Source organism: Leucoraja erinacea, chromosome 12 (genome assembly GCF_028641065.1).
Source record: "Leucoraja erinacea ecotype New England chromosome 12, Leri_hhj_1, whole genome shotgun sequence".
Taxonomy (NCBI): domain Eukaryota; kingdom Metazoa; phylum Chordata; class Chondrichthyes; order Rajiformes; family Rajidae; genus Leucoraja; species Leucoraja erinaceus.
The window spans coordinates 3512214-3532258 of NC_073388.1; the positions used below are offsets into that span (position 1 = coordinate 3512214).

At 44.2% G+C, this 20045-nt stretch overlaps 1 protein-coding gene across 13 annotated transcripts in view; it reads left to right on the top strand.

Moving 5' to 3' along the window:
• Positions 1-20045, top strand: part of hdx (highly divergent homeobox) — an 86964-nt gene that overhangs the window by 45860 nt on the left and 21059 nt on the right. For 10 of the 13 annotated variants that reach the window (XM_055643480.1, XM_055643487.1, XM_055643483.1 and 7 more), the window contains 2 exons: positions 2436-2489; positions 18477-18623. The exons of 1 other annotated variant lie outside the window; for it this stretch is intronic. In XM_055643480.1, coding sequence (XP_055499455.1) covers positions 2436-2489; positions 18477-18623 — 201 coding nt within the window. The remainder of the gene's footprint in view (positions 1-2435; positions 2490-18476; positions 18624-20045) is intronic. 2 more of the 13 variants (XM_055643484.1, XM_055643482.1) reach the window with 2 other exon arrangements.

Consider the following 20045-nt stretch of genomic DNA (forward strand, 5'->3'; position numbering starts at 1 on the left):
CCCATGCCGCCCTGTATATAAAGTACTGCAAGTCAGTGAAATGAAAAAGACTGCAAAAAACAAGCAATTTGTGCAAAACGCAATTGGATAAATGCTATTGTAATTCTAGAGGTGGGCCGTTGTGTTGCTGAGGTTGGATTTAGTTTGTGCGATTGACCAGTGGTCTTTATGACTCGTGAACTACGCTTTTATTTTGCAAAATAATATTTATGTGACACTACTTCTGGGATGAATAGTTACGAAGTTCAGAAGTAAAAGTATAAAATGCTGCAGATTCTCTGCAGGTGAGGCCACATCTGTGGGAAGGGAGGCTGCATTATTGTTGGAGGTTGATGACTGTGCAGATGTGCAAGTTGGCCTCAGATGTGTATATTCAACAGTCGAATGCAGGCAAAGTATGCAGCATAATTATGGTAGTACGTATAGAGAACCTTAAAGAGTGGAGCTGAGACCTTTGTGATGATGATGATGATGATTTATTGTCACCTGTACCTAGCTAAGCACAATCAAAATCTTTGCTTTTGCATGCAAAGTACACAAATGTTACAAAAAGTGCTCATCGCTCCTCCTCCCCCAGCCCCCCCCCCCCCCCCCCCCCCCCCCGTTGTCCACGTCCCCCTTAATTCTTGGCTGCCTCCTCCGTTGTCCTACGGTGCCTGTGCTTGTTCTTTGAAAGTGCAATTCTGTTTGGTCCACACCCTTTCACAATATAAATTATTTTTTACCATGGATATTTAAAACTCGTTTTAGTTATCTTCTCAGCAAGAACAGCTGGTTTGGGAAACGTCTTAGTTCTCTTAACCGCTGTTTCCCCTCTTCTGTTGAATGGCTGTTCATCCAGATGTTTGTAGTTTGAAACCCCCAGAAGCTGAGCAGAGGTTTGTGGGTGTTCCGTGGCTGCATTGAAGTTCCATTTAATTAGCACTTGTGATCCTCATGCACATTTGGGGATCAGGGCAAAGCCAAACGTATCGTCTGAAAAACAGATCTGATTTATAAAAGGCGTAGGTGATGTTTCAATCGACAATAGACAATAGGGGCAGGAGTAGGCCATTTGGCCCTTTGAGCCAGCACCGCCATTCAATGTGATCATGGCTGATCATCCCCAATCAGTACCCGTTCCTGCCTTCTCCCCATATCCCCTGACTCCGCTATCTTTAAGAGCCCTATCTAGCTCTCTCTTGAAAGCATCCAGAGAACCTGCCTCCACCGCCCTCTGAGGCAGAGAATTCCACAGACTCACAACTGTCTGTGAGAAAAAATGTTTCCTCGTCTCCGTTCTAAATAGCTTACTCCTTATTCTTAAACTGTGGCCCCTGGTTCTGGACTCCCCCAACATCGGGAACATGTTTCCTGCCTCTAGCGTGTCCTAACTCTTAACAGTCATATATGTTTCAATGAGATATCCTCTCATCCTTCTAAACTCCAGAGTGTACAAGCCCAGCTGCTCCGTTCTCTCAGCATATGACTGTCCCGCCATCCCGGGAATTAACCTTGTAAACCCACGCTGCACTCCCTCAATAGCAGGAATGTCCTTCGTCAAATTAGGGGACCAAAACTGCACACAATACTCCAGGTGTGGTCTCACTAGGGCTCTGTACAACTGTAGAAGGAATTCTTTGCTCCTATATTCGATTCCTCTTGTTATAAAGGCCAACATGCCATTTGCTTTCTTTACTGCCTGCTGTAACCCGCATGCTTACTTTCATAGACTGATGAACAAGGACCCCCAGATCCCGTTGTACTTCACCTTTTCCCAACTTGACGCCATTTAGATAGTTTTGTGACAAGACCCTTCATTGGAGGGCTGATGAAGGGTCTCGACCCGAAACATTACCTATACCTTTTCTCCAGAGATGCTGCCCGCCCCGCTGTGTTACTCCAGCATTTTGTGTCTATCTTCAGTGTAAACCAGCATCTGCAGTTCCTACTTACAAACCTTGTCTATATACTTGGACTAAAATACCTCTCTCTCATTTTAAGGAAGAAAAATATATTGGGGAAGACACCACTGAAATGTATATTGGCTGGAGGACCTGTTCCGTACACCTGTCTTATCTCCACTTGAATAAACATCAAAAATAACTGATGGTTATTCATACTTCCGGACAAAATTGGAAATGAGCAGAGAGTATTGTTGCGCCATAGTGTTTAATAACACCATTTATTTTGTACATTTAAATGAACCATAAATGAACGGAAATAGGTATTCAGAAATGGATCCCAAATCTGTTATGGACTAACATCCAGAAGATAATTTTCAGAGATACAGTAATTTAGATTTTAGTTAATATAACCTTCATAGTAAACATCTCATTATACTTTCATCATTGGTTGATATACTCAAAGTGTTGGATGGTTGGGAGGAGGCTCTCGTTGATGGTCTTCTCCTTGCGTGCTGTTGTTAATTTATCCGTTAATATTTCTTGCTCTAGGTGTCGGGAACTCTTCTATTACCTTGTCTAACTGGAAACTCAAGGAAAAGAACAGTAAGTATTTTCTGTGGATCCTGCCACTAATTTTCAAAGCATGATGGCTGATAAAAGTTCAAAGTACTAACACCTTCCCTCTATTTTATATGACCCCCCCCCCACCACGAGGTATATTCAATCAGGGTGGCTTACTGGTTGATAACTCCCTGTAAATAAATCCACTGAAATAAAATTGTATAAGAAACTTGAGGGAAGAGAACGGCGACACGGTGGTGCAGCGGTAGAGTTGCTGCCTCACAGCGTTAGAGACCCGGGTTCCATCCTGACTATGGGTGCTGTCTGTACGGAGTTTGCACGTTCTCCCCGTGACCTGCGTGGGTTCTCTCTGGGATCTCCGGTTTCCTCCCACACTCCAAAGACGTACAGGTAAATTGGCTTTGTATAATTGTAAATTGTCCCTAGTGTGTAGGATAGTGTTAGTGTGCGGGGATCGTTGGTCGGCATGGACACGGTGGGCCGAATGGCCTGTCTCCGCACTGTATCTCTAAACTAAACCAAAGAAGATCCCACATGAGCTCTTGAAACTCTTCCAATTCTCCCATCACTTTGCCCAGCCGTGCTTTATTCAGTCCAAGTGCATCTGTCTCAATCTTCCTTTGATTAACAAATTATTTCATTCCTTTTTTCCTTTTGTTGATTAACTTTACATTCTTGCTGCGTTCCATGTGTATCCTCTGCCTCACACTGAAGGCAATGATCTGGATTTGCTTGTCCCATATTCCATGTTCTTCAGCGAGGCCTCACATCCTCTATATTTGAAATCCCATCAAATTTAAACTTTGTTTTACATCAAGCAATGCAGAGCTACGATTAATGACGTTCGGGTGTAATTTGGATTTGAATAATAGTGGGAACAGGCGGAATAATCTTCTCACCTTGACACGATGTTGTTGCATTGGAATAGTTTGTTTTATGGGTTAGGAAGTAATCGATCAACTGGGAACCATCGAGTCAAGAAGATAAAGTTAGGAAAACAGTTTGATATTTGCATAGGCGTAAAAAGCATGTTATGGGTAACTAGACCAACGCACAGTTGTGGGCGGGGATAAACATAGAAACATAGAAAATAGGTATAGGAGGAGGCCATTCGGCCCTTCAAGCCAGCACCGCCATTCATTGTGATCATGGCTGATTGTCCCCAATCAATAACCCGTGCCTGCCTTCTCCCCATATCCCTTGATTTCACCAGCCCCTAGAGCTCTATCTAATCCTCTCTTAAATCCATCCAGTGGTTTGGCCTCCACTGCCCTCTGTAGCAGCGAATTCCACAAATTCACAACTCTCTGGGTGAAAACATTTTTTCTCACCTCAGTTAAATGGCCTCCCCTTTATTCTAAGACTGTGGCCCCTGGTTCTGGACTAGCCCAACATTGGGAACATTTTTCCTGCATCTAGCTTGTCCAGTCCTTTTATAATTTTATATGTTTCTATAAACAGTTTGATATTTTCATATGTGTAAAAGGCATTTTATTTATAATATTCAAGAACAGTTCAAGTTTGAGCTATTTTTGATACCTTCATCTGTCTGCATATTTGTGAACCCATTGACTTTCAGCTGTGAACAGCATGGATAAAATCCTTCCCAGTGTAGTCCAGCTCCTGGATGCATTGTTTGATGGATAGTTAAGTATATTCAGTGGCAACCTCTACACAAAAAATATATATATTTTAAAATATGTAAAAGCAAAAGAGAATAATTAAATGAATTGGCATATCTAGTGTAAATGGGAGATAGACATAATAAGCTGGAGTGACTCAGCCGGGCAGACAGCATCCCTGGAGAAAAGGAATCGGTGACGTTTCGGGTCGAGGCCCCTCAGATTGACAGTTAGGGGAGAGGGAGAGATATTAAAATGTATGAAAATGTAAGGTGAAAACAGCATATCAAAGTAGACGGTGATAAGGAAATGTAGAATGGTTTATTGTTAGCCGAGGGGAAGGTGACATGGAGGCATACAATTAGTAAAATTAGTCAGAAGAACAGTGGGACATGTTGGTCAATGTGGGCGCTAGTGTAGATGGGACATGTTGGTTGATGTGGGCACTAGTGTAGATGGGACATGTTGGTCGGTGTGGGCGCTAGTGTAGATGGGACATGTTCGTTGATGTGAGCACTAATGTAGATGGGACATGTTGGTCAATGTGGGCACTAGTGTAGATAGGACATGTTGGTTGGTGTGGGCACTAGTGTTGATGGGACATGTTGGTCGGTGTGGGCACTAGTGTAGATGGGACATGTTGGTTGGTGTGGGCACTAGTGTAGATGGGACATGTTGGTCGGTTTAGCTCAACATTTATGGCAAGAATATTTGGCAAGTAGATAGGACATGTTGGTTGGTGTGGGCACTAGTGTTGATGGGACATGTTGGTTGGTGGGGGCACTAGTGTAGATGGGACATGTTGGTTGATGTGGGCACTAGTGTAGATGGGACATGTTGGTCGGTGTGGGCGCTAGTGTAGATGGGACATGTTCGTTGATGTGAGCACTAATGTAGATGGGACATGTTGGTCAATGTGGGCACTAGTGTAGATAGGACATGTTGGTTGGTGTGGGCACTAGTGTTGATGGGACATGTTGGTCGGTGTGGGCACTAGTGTAGATAGGACATGTTGGTTGGTGTGGGCACTAGTGTAGATGGGACATGTTGGTCGGTTTAGCTCAACATTTATGGCAAGAATATTTGGACTACAATAGCCACATTGTACTTACATGCCATTACACAAGCTCAGCAAATAATTCTTATGAAAATTCCTCTGTGTCCAAGTGCCTGGACCTTGAACCTCGGTTAACTACTAATGGCATGAAAAGGGCAGCTGGAATATGAAGGCTCTTTAAATCTTTGTATCCGTTTGATTTTAAACTTGAACAGGTGCTAGGTTTTGGAAAAATAGCAGCTGAAACAAGCCTGTACTCTCATCAAGTAGAGGCCTACAACATTTTTAAGAATGAATTCTCAGTAGGGTTGCCAACTTTCTCACTCCCAAATGAGGGACAAAAGGTCAAATTAAGGGGCAAATTCCCAACGGCAATTTGTTGACCGACTCTGCCGTGGATGGATGAATGATGAGTTGGCCCGGGTGCTGGACTGCACGCAAAGCCAAGCCGGCTGGCCAGCTGAGGAGTTTTGGCCCGGGCACCGGACTTTCCACGCGACATTGCGCGGCCTAGGCCAAAACTCCTCAGCTGGCCCGCCGGCTGGGCTTTGTGTTCTGCTGCACGCAAAGTCCGCCGCCCCTTCCAACTCATGAACCGATGATCGACCATGAGAAGGAGCGGTGGTGGTGGTGGTGGTGGTGTCGGCGGTAAGCGAAGGTCCGAAGGTCGGACAGCTGGCCGGGCTGCCGACCGACGGGGCCACGGGCGAGGCGCTGCTGCTGCTGCACTCCATGGGCTGCACTACTTCGGGACGGGTGAGGCGGGGCCGGACGCGGCGCTCTGACCCGACAGTCCCCTCGACCCGAGTAGTAGCGGTCAAATACGGGACAAGTGCGGTCCCGTACAGGACAAACCAATTTAGCCCAATATCGATCGGACAGTTGGCAACCCTAGTTGTCAGATACACCATTTAAAACCTGGTAGCCAAGCTCCATCTTGTGGCCATTGTGTGAAGGAGATGTCTGTGTACAGAATTGTGATTAAAATGAGAAATGTCGGAAATATGCCTCCTTTCACCTGATGAAAAGCTGTCGACCTGAAACATTAACGCTCTTTCCCGCTCCAGAGTACATCCCCAGCTTTCCTGTGTTGGATGTACTTTGCTCCTGATTTGTAATAACCAGATTCAGTGAAAAGGTGGTCATCTTTGTGTGGACCCACAGGAGATGAACAAGGTCTTCAATGCATATCTTCATCAGTATTTACCACGGGAAAAGTCACAGAAGCTAGGAAATTCAAGGAGGAGAAATGTCCTGAAACATACGAACATTAAAGAGGTTGTGCTGAGGCATGTAAAGATGGATAGTTCCCCAGTGCCTGACCTTGTGTGTTTTCATTCAATTCTGTCCCTTCATGATTTACAACTTGCTATTTTGCTTTATCCTTGAATTTTTGCATGAACTCAAAACCCTTCACCTCTAAATCCCTCACCATCCCTTCCCTCCCTCTCATCGATTGCTGTCACATCTTGTTGTTGAAGTCCCAGTTATACTTAAACCTGCCACTGGACAGGTGACGTTGCATTTGGAATCCTGGACGATGCACTGAACCCTTTCTACTCTCAGCTCTGGAGCTTTATTTTCTGCTCACTCCCTCCGCAGACCAGTCTATCATAATCTTCTGGATTGTGCATTGGATTATGATCTGTAACCTTCAGGCTCGAAAGTAACCAGTACGCAGTTCGTAGATTTCCTTGTGTCTCAGTAAATTTAAATTATGGTCTGGAAATGTAAATCATGATGTGGGGAAGGTAAAATAAAAACACAGCGGATCAGACAGCATCCCTGGATTATTTGTCTCTCAACAGATATTTCCAGCAATTTTAACTTTTCATGTACGCATGTGGTCTGTTGTGTTACACTTGGCGAGTTTTTAATCAAAAAGGGTGGTAGAGTGGTGCAGCTGGCAGAGCTGCTGCCTCAGTGCCAGAGACCCGGTTTGAATCCTGACTTTGGGTGCTGTCCGTGGAGGTTGCACCTTCTCCCTGTGAACACGTAGTTTTCCTCTGAGTGCTCCAGTTTCCAAAAACGTGTGGGTTTGTAAGTTAATTGGCTTCTATAAATTGCCCCTAGTGTGTAGGGAGTAGATGAGAAAGTGGGATAACGTGGGAACTAGTGTGAATGGGTAATCGATGGTCAATGTGAACTCAGTGATTTAACATCTCATTTGTGCAAGATTTGTGAAAGGTAAGAGACTGGTACAGTATGTAGCCAAGCAGAGTTTCAGTGCATCATTCGCAGGTACATCACCACACGTCTCTCATGACTGAATCTTAATGCAACACCGGTATCGAAAAATCTTTAATCGGGCGATCACCATAGCGCAGCGGTAGAGTTGCTGCCTTACAGCGAATGCAGCACCGGAGACCTGGGTTCAATCCTTACTACGGGAGCTGTCTGTACGGAGTTTGTACGTTCTCCCCGTGGCCTGCGTGTGTTTTCTCCGAGAGCTTTGGTTCCCTCCCACACACCAAAGACGTACAAGTTTGTAGATTAATTAGCTTGGTATTAATGTAAAAACTGTCCCCAGTAATATATATACGGGGATCGCTGGTCAGCACAGACCCGGTGGGCCGAAGGGCCCGTTTCCGCGCTGTATCTCTAAAACTAAAACTAAACATAAAAACCTAATAGCTGTTTGCACAGGGCTTACCTCATCCAAAAAATAGATGTTTATGTCTTTAATAGTTTTTGACAAATTAATAACATATAAAATAAAAACAGGAAATGCTGGAAATACTCAGTAGGACACAGAGCAATTGTGGGGAAAGAAAATCTTGATGTTTCATGTCAATGCCTTTCATTAGTTAAAGTTCGTCTTCTTCCCAGGTAGAGTACAAATTCAAGAATGATTAAAACCCATGCGTTGCAGGTGTCCTGACAAATTTAGTCTTGGCCCATGCACATTTACTATTATGATAAAGTCGTCTTCTTTCATGTCCATCTTGCTACAAATGTTGACATCGCTGTCATCGTCCGTCTGGAAAAGGACGCAAGCTTCTGGCGACAATCAGTGGAAGCCATCACTTGTTGCAATAGATGATGGTGGTAGCAGAATTAGCTCAGGATACTTCCAGTTTCCAGCCCCGCGACCTGGACGCTTCTGCTATGGGGCCTGACGAAGGGTCTCGACCCAAAACATCACCCATTCCATCTCTCCAGCGATGCTGCCTCTCACCGCTGAGTTACTCCAGGTTTTTGTGTCTATCTTCGGTTTAAACCAGCTTCTCCCTACCATTATGATTTTCCATTTATCAGTATTTCCAACTTTCATCTTCGTATAACTAAATGTAATTTTTCTAAAATGTAATTTAAACCTAGACGGGAAACGTTGACGTTTCTTCGGAGAAGGGGGTGGTGGTTGATGGGGAAATGGTAAATGAGGCAGGATTGAGACTTCTCTCACCCCTACTCTCTCTCCCCCTCTCTCTCTCCCCCCCTCTCTCTCCCCCTTCCTCTCTCTCGTCCCATCCTCTCTCTCGTCCCATCCTCTCTCTCGTCCCCCCCCTCTCTCTCCCTCCCCTCCCTCTCCCTCCCCCCCTCTCCCCTCCTCTCTCCCCCTCCTCTCCTCTTCCCCCCCCTCCTCTCCCCCCCAGCCTCCCCTCTCTCCCCCCCCTTTCTCTTCCCTCCCCCAGCATCCCCCTCTTCTCCCTCTCCCCCCCCCCTTTCCCCCCCCCCTCCCCCGCCCCCCCCCCCCCCCCCTCCATCCCCCCCCCTCCCCCCTCTCCGTTCAGGGAACGGGACCCAACGGGTCCCACTTGTTCTAGTATATTACTAAAACTCTCATTTTGACCACTTCCTGTCTGCATTGTAATTAAATTTGCGCAAAAAACCGATCCCCATAGCGCCACGATTTTTCGCCACCTTACTCACCATTCTCCTCTGATGCAAGTCAAATAAAGTTTTGTTCAGATCGGTGAAATAGTACAAAAGTTATGAAGGTTTTTAAGGTTCCCCCTCCCCCACACACACCCTCCTCCACAGCCCCCCCTCCCCCACCATGTGACCACATGGATTTCCTCTGGGTGCCCCGGTTTCTATGGTGCATCTGTAGAAGTTGGTGAGAGTTATTGGGACATGCCAAAGTTCCTAAGCCTTCTCAGGAAATAGAGGCACTGGTAAGCTTTCGTGGATGTTGCTTCGATCTGGCTAGTCCAGGACAAGTTGCTGGTGATATTTACACTTAAGAATTTGAAGCTTTCAACTATCTCTGCTTTGGCGCTATCAGTGTACTGCTCAACTTCCTGAAGTCGATCACAATCCTCTTTGTCTTGCTGACATTGAGGGAAAGGTTGTTTTCTTGGCACCCGGTGACGAGGTTCTCAATCTCAACATAGCTGAGATTCACAGTTTTATGTTGTCATTAGCATTTACAGAGGCTATAAAGGCCATAAAATGGATGCTGTAACTGTCTTTGAAATCAGTTCATTCTATTTGAGAGAAACCTGGAAAAGGTTAGTGAAAGGAAGTCACATCGAATCAGAGTGTGCGCTACCGATTGGGGGAAAAAGAGCACGTGTAACCGGAGAATTACCGCACTTTAATCATGAGGCTAGAAGAAGACATTTTTCTCACAGAGAGTTGTGAGTCTGTGGAATTCTCTGCCTCAGAGGGTGGTGGAGGCCGGTCTCTAGATACTTTCAAGAGAGAGCTGGATAGGGCTCTTAAGGTTTACAAGGTTAATTCCCTGGATGGCGGGACTGTCACATGCTGAGAGAATGGAGCAGCTGGGCTTGTACACTCTGGAGTTTAGAAGGATGAGAGGGAATCTTATTGAAACATATAAGATTGTTAAGGGTTTGGACACGCTGGAGGCAGGAAACATGTTCCCGATGTTGGGGGAGTCCAGAACCAGGGCCCACAGTTTAAGAATAAGGGGTAAGCCATTTAGAACAGAGACGAGGAAACACTTTTTCTCACAGAGAGTGGCGAATGTGGAATTCTCTTCCTCAGAGGGTGGCAGAGGCGGGCTCTCTGGATGCTTTCAAGAGAGAGCTAGATAAGGATCTTAAAAATAGCGGTCAGGGGATATGGGGAGAAGGCAGGAACGGGGTACTGATTGGGGATGACCAGCCATGATCACATTTAATGGCAGTGCTGGCTCGAAGGGCCAAATGGCCTACTCATGCACCTATTTTCTGTTGCTTATTGTCTAAATGTGTAAAAATTACCATATGGTGTACTGAGACTGATTGCAAGAAGTACTGACCACAACAGAAGACAGAAACCTGAAATGGTTTTCCAGTTATGTCCTATAACATTCAGTTTTGTGATTCATTCATGAGGGAGACTCTGCTGCAGGAAGCAAGACCATGGGTTTCCATTGCAGGGTGAGTAAGGTGACTCACAACCACATGATCTGTTGGTGTGTTTTCTTTACAAATCAGGATATAAAGTCAATGATACTTGGCTGTGCTTCTTTTAGCAGACGTTTCTCTTGGAATAGATTACTTATGTCACAATCAATGTGATCTTCTATTATCAATGAAAGAGGGAAGTGGGTAAAAAAGTTGTATCAACAAAATTCTCCTTGTCTCGGATGAGTGGAAGCAATGTTTAGTTTGTATCATTCAAGCTCAAGTTACCTTGCGTGTGGAGGTTATGTCTTTTGCTGGATCTGATGTCCCTTAATCAAGGTCATTGAAAGTTGTAATCTTAGATTCTGTACCATGGATATTTATAAAGGGCAGCACGGTGGCGCAGCGGTAGAGTTGCTGCCTGACAGCGAATGCAATGCCGGAGACCCGGGTTCCATCCCGACTACGGGCGCTGTCTGTACGGAGTTTGTACGTTCTCCCCGTGACCTGCGTGGGTTTTCTCCAAGATCTTCGGTTTCCTCCCCCACTCCAAAGACATCCAGGTTTGTAGGTTAATTGGCTTGGTAAATGTAAAAAAACAATGTCCCTAGTGGGTGTAGGATGGTGTTAATGTGTGGGGATCGCTGGTCGGCGTGGACCCAGTGGGCCGAAATGGCCTGTTTCTGCGCTGTATCTGCAATTTAAACTAAACTAGATTGAATTTTGCCCGAATGTATGCTGCCATGTGACAGATTTAAACAAGCTTCTTCCTGTTGTTATGAAGTGTCTCACAATTGCAAACAGTGCGTTTGATATTCTTGGCAGCTTGGATCCATTGTTGGCCCGATTCGTAAATATTTTGTCTCCTGGTGTTAGTTACTGGACGGGTGAGTGCTGCGCTGAGTCTTCAGCCCCTGGAGTTCCCCTTCCTTGGACTTTAAAAACAATAAACCTTAAAGTATATCTAAACACCATTGCTCACTTGATAGAACATAAAACAGTATAGCCTCTGGCCCACAATGTCTGCACTGAACACGATGCCATCATTTATCTGTCTTCAGGCTGAAGAAGGGTTCCAAGCAGAAACGTCACCTATTTCTTTTCTCCAGAGATGCTGCCTGACCTGCTGAGTTAGTCTGGCACTGGTGGCACTTTGTGCCAACCATCACTTATCTACCTGCTCCAAACCCTCACCCCTCCATTTCCAAAAATGTTTTGAATGCTGCTGACATATCTACCACCACCTCCGGCAGCAGAAAACAAGAACTTGCCCTGCACCTCCCCATTAAACTTGGCCCCTCACACCTTTTAGCTACAGGAGCCTGCGAGCTGTTACCTCCAGTTTCAAGAACAGCTTCTTTTAATCATAATAATAATAATAATAATAATACATATTTCTATAGCACTTTTCATACAATTGAATGCAACTCAGAAGTGCTTTCCACAAAAGCACGTCTAAACAAAAATACAATTTAAAACAGTGAGGACATACGCAGTTAATAGCATAAAAAGCATTGATTTATATACATATTTAAAATATAATATTGAGAATGTAAAAGGACAAAAAACAAAAACACTGAGGTCAAATACAGAGTAAAAAGCTTGATTAAAAAGATGGGTTTTTAGCTGCCATTTAAAAGTGTCAACAAAGTGTGCGTCTCTCGTAGCCCTGGCTCGGATAATCCACAGCTTGGGGGCGTCATTGAAAAAGGCTGCTTCACCAATATTGCTGCGGCATTGAGAGGCTAACAAGCCGGCGTCAGAAGACCTGAGCGCTGGAGTAGGGGCATCGGGAAGGAGGGACACTGTAAAATACGCTGCTCCTAAGCCATTCAGGGCTTTATAGACAAGATGGAGGACTTTATAGTCTATCCTGGATCTCCCACAGATCCAATGAAGGGCGTATAATACTGGGGTGATACTTGGTACTTGTTAAAAGCCGGGCTGAGGCATTATGAATGCGGCATTTTAATCTACCATCCAGTTCTGGAATTGCTCTGCACAACTTTGATCACAACTCTACCCCAGTACCAATTTACTATGGACTTTGGAGAAGGCTGAACACATGCTTCAGCTTGCACTATAATAGTCTGGTTACCCAGTATAATTCATTGAATTACTGCATTTAGTATATTTGTTTTGTATATTTGCTGTGTTGTTGGCTTAATGTCCGTGAAAAGCTGCAGCAAGTAAGAATTCCATTGTTGCGTCCTGGTGCATGTGGCAATGCAACTCTCTCGACTCTCGAATAACTGAATGAGGTTGAGTTTAGAGTATGAAGCAGCATCTCCGGAAAGCGGACGTAAACTAAGTGAAGGTAGACAAAAAATGCTGGAAAAACTCAGCGGGTGAGGCAGTATCTATAGAGAGAAGGAATAGGCAACGTTTTAGGTCGAGACCCTTCTTCAGACTGATGTCTGGGGGGTGGGGAGGGAAAGAAAGGAAGTAAGTAGGTGGAGAATGTAGGACTGTGGGAGAACTGGGGAGGGGGAGGGGATGAAGGGAGAAAGCAAGTGCTATCTAAAATTAGATAAGTCAATGTTCATACCGCTGGGGTGTAAAATAAGGGATTTGTTCAGAAGTCTGATAGCAATGAGGAAGAAGCTGTTCTTGAGTGTGAATGTCCGACTTTGAACATCCCAAATATTCTCCAAGAAAGTAGAGGAGAGAAAAGAGAATGGCCAGGGTGGCAGGCATTCTTGATTATACTCCACACCTTCCTGAAGTCACACACTATAAAGATGGACTATGCAGGAAGGAACTGCAGATGCTGGTTTACATCGAAGATGGACTCAAAATGGTGGAGTAACTCAGTGGGACAGGCAGCATCTGAGATGCTGCCTGTCCCGCTGAGTTACTCCAGCATTTTGTGTCCATAAAGAAGGACTGTATGGAAGGACGTGAGGAGCAGGTGGTGGACTGCACTCTGCTCACCGCTATTTGTGGGTACAGGCAGTCAAGGGCAGAGCCGTTGCCAGATCAGGGCTAAGATGCACCCCACCAGAATACTTGGGGGAAATCCTCCTGGGCATGGCAAATCTTCTCAGACACCTGAAAGCGTAAATCTGCCGAGTGCTTCCTTGATCACTGCATCAATGTGAAGGGGCTGGGTTAGGTTTGTTAGTGGTATTCACGCTGCAGGGAAAAAAATGATTGAAGATTAGTTAACTGGCAGAAAACGGAGTGCAGGGCAAAGGTAATTTTCAGTTTGGAAAAGTGTGACTGGTGTGAGTGTAACATATCCAGTTCTGCTTCTTCTTATCGAGTCCACACACAAGATTGGACGTTGTTCAGCCAGAGCTGAACACACCTCTCGGCATCTGCACACAATGGTGTCTGTCTTGTCCCTTCTTGTGCTTCTTGTACGTGGTGGTGGAAAAGATTGGTGGAGACAGGGCCGTGACGTGAACGCTCTTTCCTTGACCCCCACCAGGTCTGCTGATGATACGAGATTAGGTGACAAAAAGCTGGAGTAACTCAGCGGGTGAGGCAGCATCTCTGGAGAGAAGGAATGGGCCACGTTTCGGGTCGAGACCTTTCTTCAGATGTTCTCGACCCGAAACGTCGCCCATTCCTTCACTCCAGCGATGCTGCCTCACCCGCTGAGTTACTCCAGCATTTTGTGTTTACCTTCGGTTTGTTCCAGCATCTGCAGTTCTTTCTTACACAGATTAGGTGACAACGTGTGCTGTGATGAGGCTGCAAAGAGACACAGAATGAAAGGGCCAGGACTCGTATGGAATAGAATGTGGAAAAAGATGAGGTCATTTACTATAATAGAAAAAGGAGAAAATTGAATATTTTTTTAAATGTTGCGAGATTGAAAGGTGTTGGTATTTGAAGGGATCTTGTACACAAATCGCCGAAAGATGACCCGCAATTGTACCCAATAGGATAAATGCTCAGTCTCTTTCCCAGAGTACAAGAATCAAGAACCAGATGACATAGGTTTAATATGAAAGGAGAAAAAGTTCACAGAAACCTGAGGGGTAACTTTTTCACAAAGAGGGCGCTGGATATATGGAACGAGTTGCCAGAGGAGGTCGTTTCGGCAGGTACTTTAAGGGCGTATTCTTCGGAAAGGGAACCGAAGATTCACACACGTGACCAGACGCCTTCACATAAAGTAATCCATTAAAAAATTATTGCAAGAGATTAATCTTATTCATTGCTACTTTCCCACCGACAGAACTATAATGCATGTCTGCCAAAGATATGAGCACTCTAGCTTTTTTTAAATTGGCAAGAGTTTGTAAGATAAAACTGGGTTATCAAAAAAAATTGCATCCGTGTGAGGTCACACGCGTGACCAGTCATGTTTGACCTCTGACCCAAAATAAACACAGTCAGCATAACATAAATATTTCACTTGGTAAACATCGAAAAAAATATATGAATCATACGTACAAGACAAAACAATGTACCTGTAATACTTTTAGAATTAGAAACATAGAAACATAGAAAATAGGTGCAGGTGTAGGCCATTCGGCCCTTCGAGCCTGCACCGCCATTCAATATGATCATGGCTGATCATCCAACTCAGTATCCTGTACCTGCCTTCTCTCCATACCCCCTGATCCCTTTAGCCACAAGGGCCACATCTAACTCCCTCTTAAATATGGCCAATGAACTGGCCTTCTGTGACGGGGAATTCCACAGATTCACCACTCTCTGTGTGAAAAATGTTTTTCTCATCTCGGCCCTAAAAGATTTCCCCCCTTATCCTTAAACTGTGACCCCTTGTTCTGGATTTCCCCAACATCGGGAACAATCTTCCTGCATCTAGCTGGAAGAGATGCATTCTACATGTTTGGTCACACACGTGACTAAGAATGTGGTGGGGGGGGGGGGCCTTAACAATATTTAAAAAACATTTGAACAGATATACTTGCACAGGAATGTTTTAGAGGGGTATTGGCAAAATGTGAGCAGGTGGGACTAGTATAGGTGGGCATCTTGGTCGGCATGGGCAAGTTAGGCCGGAAGACCTGCTTCCGTGCTGTATGACCTCATGATTCTCTACGACTTTATACCTTTTAGGATAATGTGCCATGCGCTGGTTTTTATTGCACAAAGATTCGAGTACAAGGCTAGAGAGAGAGAGAGAGAGATTTTACGTCTGGTGAGACCACATCTGGAAAATTGTGCACAGATTTGATCTCCCTACTGAAGGATAGATGAACGTATGATGGTGGAAGTTTGACAGGATTGATATAAGGATGACGATGTCTCCTGGCTTGGGTGTCTAGAACAAGTGGCCACAGTCTCAATGCAAGAGGACATAGCGGACATAACCCCAGCATTATTAATAACCAAACGCACTTTTATTTTGAAGCTACAGTGTGCTGGAATAACTCAGAGGGTCAGGCAGCATCTCTGGAGAACATGGATAGGCTTGCAGGATACAGGTAGAACATTTAACTCCAGAAACCAAATTTAAATGCGCATTCCTCATGTTATAAGCTTAAAACCAGCTGATATTTTACAATAGTTAAAAAACATTGTATTGATAGTTTGAATGGTAATTAGACAAGCTTCAAGGTGCGTGACGTTTCTCAATGGAAATTTAAAATCCCTAGAGAGTATAAAAATATTTTCATTGTTTTCTCACAGTTTGATAACATTCTGAGCTATGTGTCGAGCAATTTAAAATTGGGGAATAATACCTATGCACAAATCAACCTTAGATGTGTAATCACGTGTAGACTTTCTGCTGACTGGTTCGCACGCAATAAACATTTTCATTGTACACGTGACAATAAATGAAACTAAATGTTATGGGGTAGCATGTGAGAGGTAGTGTAAAGCCAGCAGCATAATCAAGGGCCAGTCTCACCCTGGTCACTCCCTCCTCTACTCTCTCCCATCAGGCAAGAGGTACAGAGATTTGAAAGCACTTGCCTCCAGTTGCAGGGACAGTTTCTTTCCGGCTGTTATCAGGCAACTGAACGGTCCTCTTGCCAACTAGAGAGCGGTCCTGACCTCCCGTCGACCTCATTGCAGACTCTGAACTATCTTTAATCGGATTTCATCTTGCACTAAATGTCGTACCTATTATCCATGATCTGTACACTGTCGATTACTTGATTGTAATCATGCAGTCTTTTCTTTGACTGGATAACACACAACAAAAAGCTTTTCACTGTACCTCGGTACACGTGACAGTAATAATTTCAACACAAAACTAAACTACAGTGCCCTCCATAATTCTTGGGACAAAGGCCCATCATTTATTTATTTTCCTCTGTTCTCCAAAATTTGAGATTTGTAATAGAAAAAATTCATATGTGGTTAAAGTGCACATTGTCAGATTTTATTAAAGGCCATTTTTATACATTTTGGTCTCACCGTGTAGAAATTACAGCTGTGTTTATACATAGTCCCCTCATTTCAGGGCACCATAATGTTTGGGACACATGGCTTCACAGGTGTTTGTAGTTGCTCAGGTATGTTTAATTGCCTCCTTAATGCAGGTATAAGAGAGTTCTCCGTACCTAGTCTTTCCTCCAGTCTTTCCATCACCTTTGGAAACTTTTATTGGTGTTTATCAACATGAGGACCAAAGTTGTGTCAGTGAAAGTCCAAGAAGTCATTATGAGACTGAGAAACAAGAATAAAACTGTTAGAGACATCAGCCAAACCTCAGGCTTACCAAAATCAACTGTTTGGAACATCATTAAGAAGAAAGAGCACTGGTGAGCTTACTGATCGCAAAGGGACTGGCAGGCCAAGGAAGACCCCCACAGCTGATGACAGAGCAATTCTCTCTATAATAAAGATAAATCCGCAAACGCCTGTCCGACAAATCAGAAACACTCTTCAGGAGTCAGGTGTGGATTTGTCAACGACCACTGTCCGCAGAAGACTTCATGAACATAATTATAGAGGCTACACTGCAAGATGCAAACCACTGGTTAGTCACACAAATAGGATGGCCAGGTCACAGTTTGCCAAGAAGTACCTAAAAGAGCAACCACAGCTCTGGAAAAAGGTCTTGTGGACAGATGAGACGAAGATTAACATATTAGAGTGATGGCAAGAGCAAAGTATGGAGGAGAGAAGGAACTGCCCAAGATCCAAAGCACACCACCTCATCTGTGAAACACGGTGGTGGGGGTGTTATGGCCTGGGCATGTATGGCTGCTGAAGGAACTGCCTCACTTATCTTCATTGATGATATGGCTGCTGATGGTGGTAGCATAATGAATTCTGAAGTTTATAGCCAAATCCTATCTGCTCCAGTTCAAACAAATGCTTCAAAACTCATTGGCCAGCAGTTAATTCTACAGCAATCCAATGATCCCAAACATACTGCAAAAGCAACAAAGGAGTTTTTCAAATCTAAAAAATGGTCAACTCTTGAGTGGCCAAGTTAATCACCCGATCTGAATCCAATTGAGCATGCCTTTTATATGCTGAAGAGAAAACTGAAGGGGATTAGCCTCCAAAACAAGCTTAAGCTAAAGATGGCTGCAATACAGGCCTGGCAGAGCATCACCAGAGAACACACCCAGCAACTGGTGATGTCCATGAATCGCAGACTTCAAGCAGTCATTAGTCATTGCATGCAAAGGATATGCAACAAAATACTAAACATGACTACTTTCATTTACATGACATTTGCTGTGTTTCAAACATTATGGTGCCCTGAAATGGGGGGACCATGTATAAACTCTGATGTAATATCTACATGGTGAAACCAAAATGTATAAATATATCCTTTATCTGACAATGTACACTTTAACCAAATGTGATTTTTTTTTTTTCTATTGCAAATCTCAAATTGTGAAGTACAGAGGCAAATAAATTAAAAGTTGGGTCTCTTTCCCAAACGTTATGGAGGGCACTATAAGTACCAAGTTGAGACAGTCAGTGTAAAAGTGGCTGAGGAAAGCCAGTGGGGTGCACAAATACTGGCTGAGCCTCCATAGATTGGAACAGTTAGCTTTTTTTGAAACATTTTACAACAGGAATTCAATGCATAATTTATATTTTTGTTTTGCCCACACAAAGTTTTCTCTTTTTATTTAAGCTGCAGGATCGCACACAGTTTAGTGAGAGTGATGTGGCTGTTCTGAAAAAATATTGGGATGTGGGTATGACCAGCCTGGGGTCAATATGCAGAGAGAAAATAGAAGCAGTCGCAATGGAGTCAAATGTGGACTGTGAGATTGTCAAGGTAAGAATGTCACTCTGGCGGGTTTGCAATTATTCTTACCATCAGTGGGATTTATCTTGGGCAAGGTTAAGTAATGTTGATGAAATCAATCTCGGCTTGCAGAAGGCCAAATGCAAGTGTGCCTTTTTTTTTTGTGTTTCTTAAAATAGAGAAAAGCATTATCAGCTACTCTTTTAATCATAACCTGACCCCAGCATGTAATCTGCACCAAAAATAGTCATGTATTCGTGACTTGAGTCCCCAAAGTCAATGTCTGGCAGCATCTTAATCACACTGATGGTTTATCTTGATATGAGAACCAAGTCATGTACCTATATCTGTTCAAAATGTTAGCCTGTGCAGAGTGAGTGGGCGTGTGAGTGGGATGGTGGAAGGTCTGATATAAATACATTTGATCTGAAAATTAGATGAAAATTCTTTGCATGCTTTCCCCCTGAGTATTTGTGGTGCTGCCATTATTGAATGGAGTGTGTTTAACGCTATTCCAATCAAGTCTAAAATGTGCTATGATTGCACTGTCCTCAAATTAATTGACTGAATGTTAAATGAGGAAGATGAGAAGCAAAAGAGGATGTTTCGATAGAGGAATGCAACACGATGAGAGATTTTGTCATTGTTTTAATCCTTCATCTCATCCCACACTACTAAAGGTTGACTGAAGCAGGGTCTCGAAACGTCAACCATTCCTTCTCTCCAGAGATGCTGCCTGACCCGCTGAGTTTCTCCAGCATTGTGTGTCCACAAAGTTTACTATCTCAATTAGATCGTGTTTGTCATTGTCCAGACCTTGTTCCTCATTTCCAGCAGAAACGTGTATGCTCCCCCGAACCTCCATCATCATCATCATCATCTATCTCTGCCTAAGGAGGCCGGTTCTCTGGATGCTTTCAAGAGAGAGCAAGATAGGGCTCTTAAAGATAGCGTAGTCAGGGGATATGGGGAGAAGGCAGGAACGGGGTACTGATTGGGGATGATCTGCCATGATCACATTGAATGGCGGTGCTGGCTCGAAGGGCCGAATGGCCTACTCCTGCACCTATTGTCTATTGCCTAATTTAAGATATGTATGGAAAAAGTAGTATTTAATGAGATTGGAAACCTTGACTACTATTTCTATTGTACGGGGTACAGACTGTGGTTGATCAGCCATGATCACATTGAATGGCGTTGTTGGCTTGAAGGGCCGAATGGCCTACTCCTGCACCTATTGTCTATTGTCATCGGCGGCCACTCAAAATGAGTATGACTGTCCTCTCCATAGGGTCATCTACTTGTGAGTCTGCATATATCTGCAGAGGCCGACAGACCTCCACAAAGGGATGGAATGATAGAGTCACACTGCACGGTGACGGGCCCTCCATCCCACCATGTCCATTCTGACCCATCAAGTACCCATCTATGCAAATCTCATTTACCAGCACT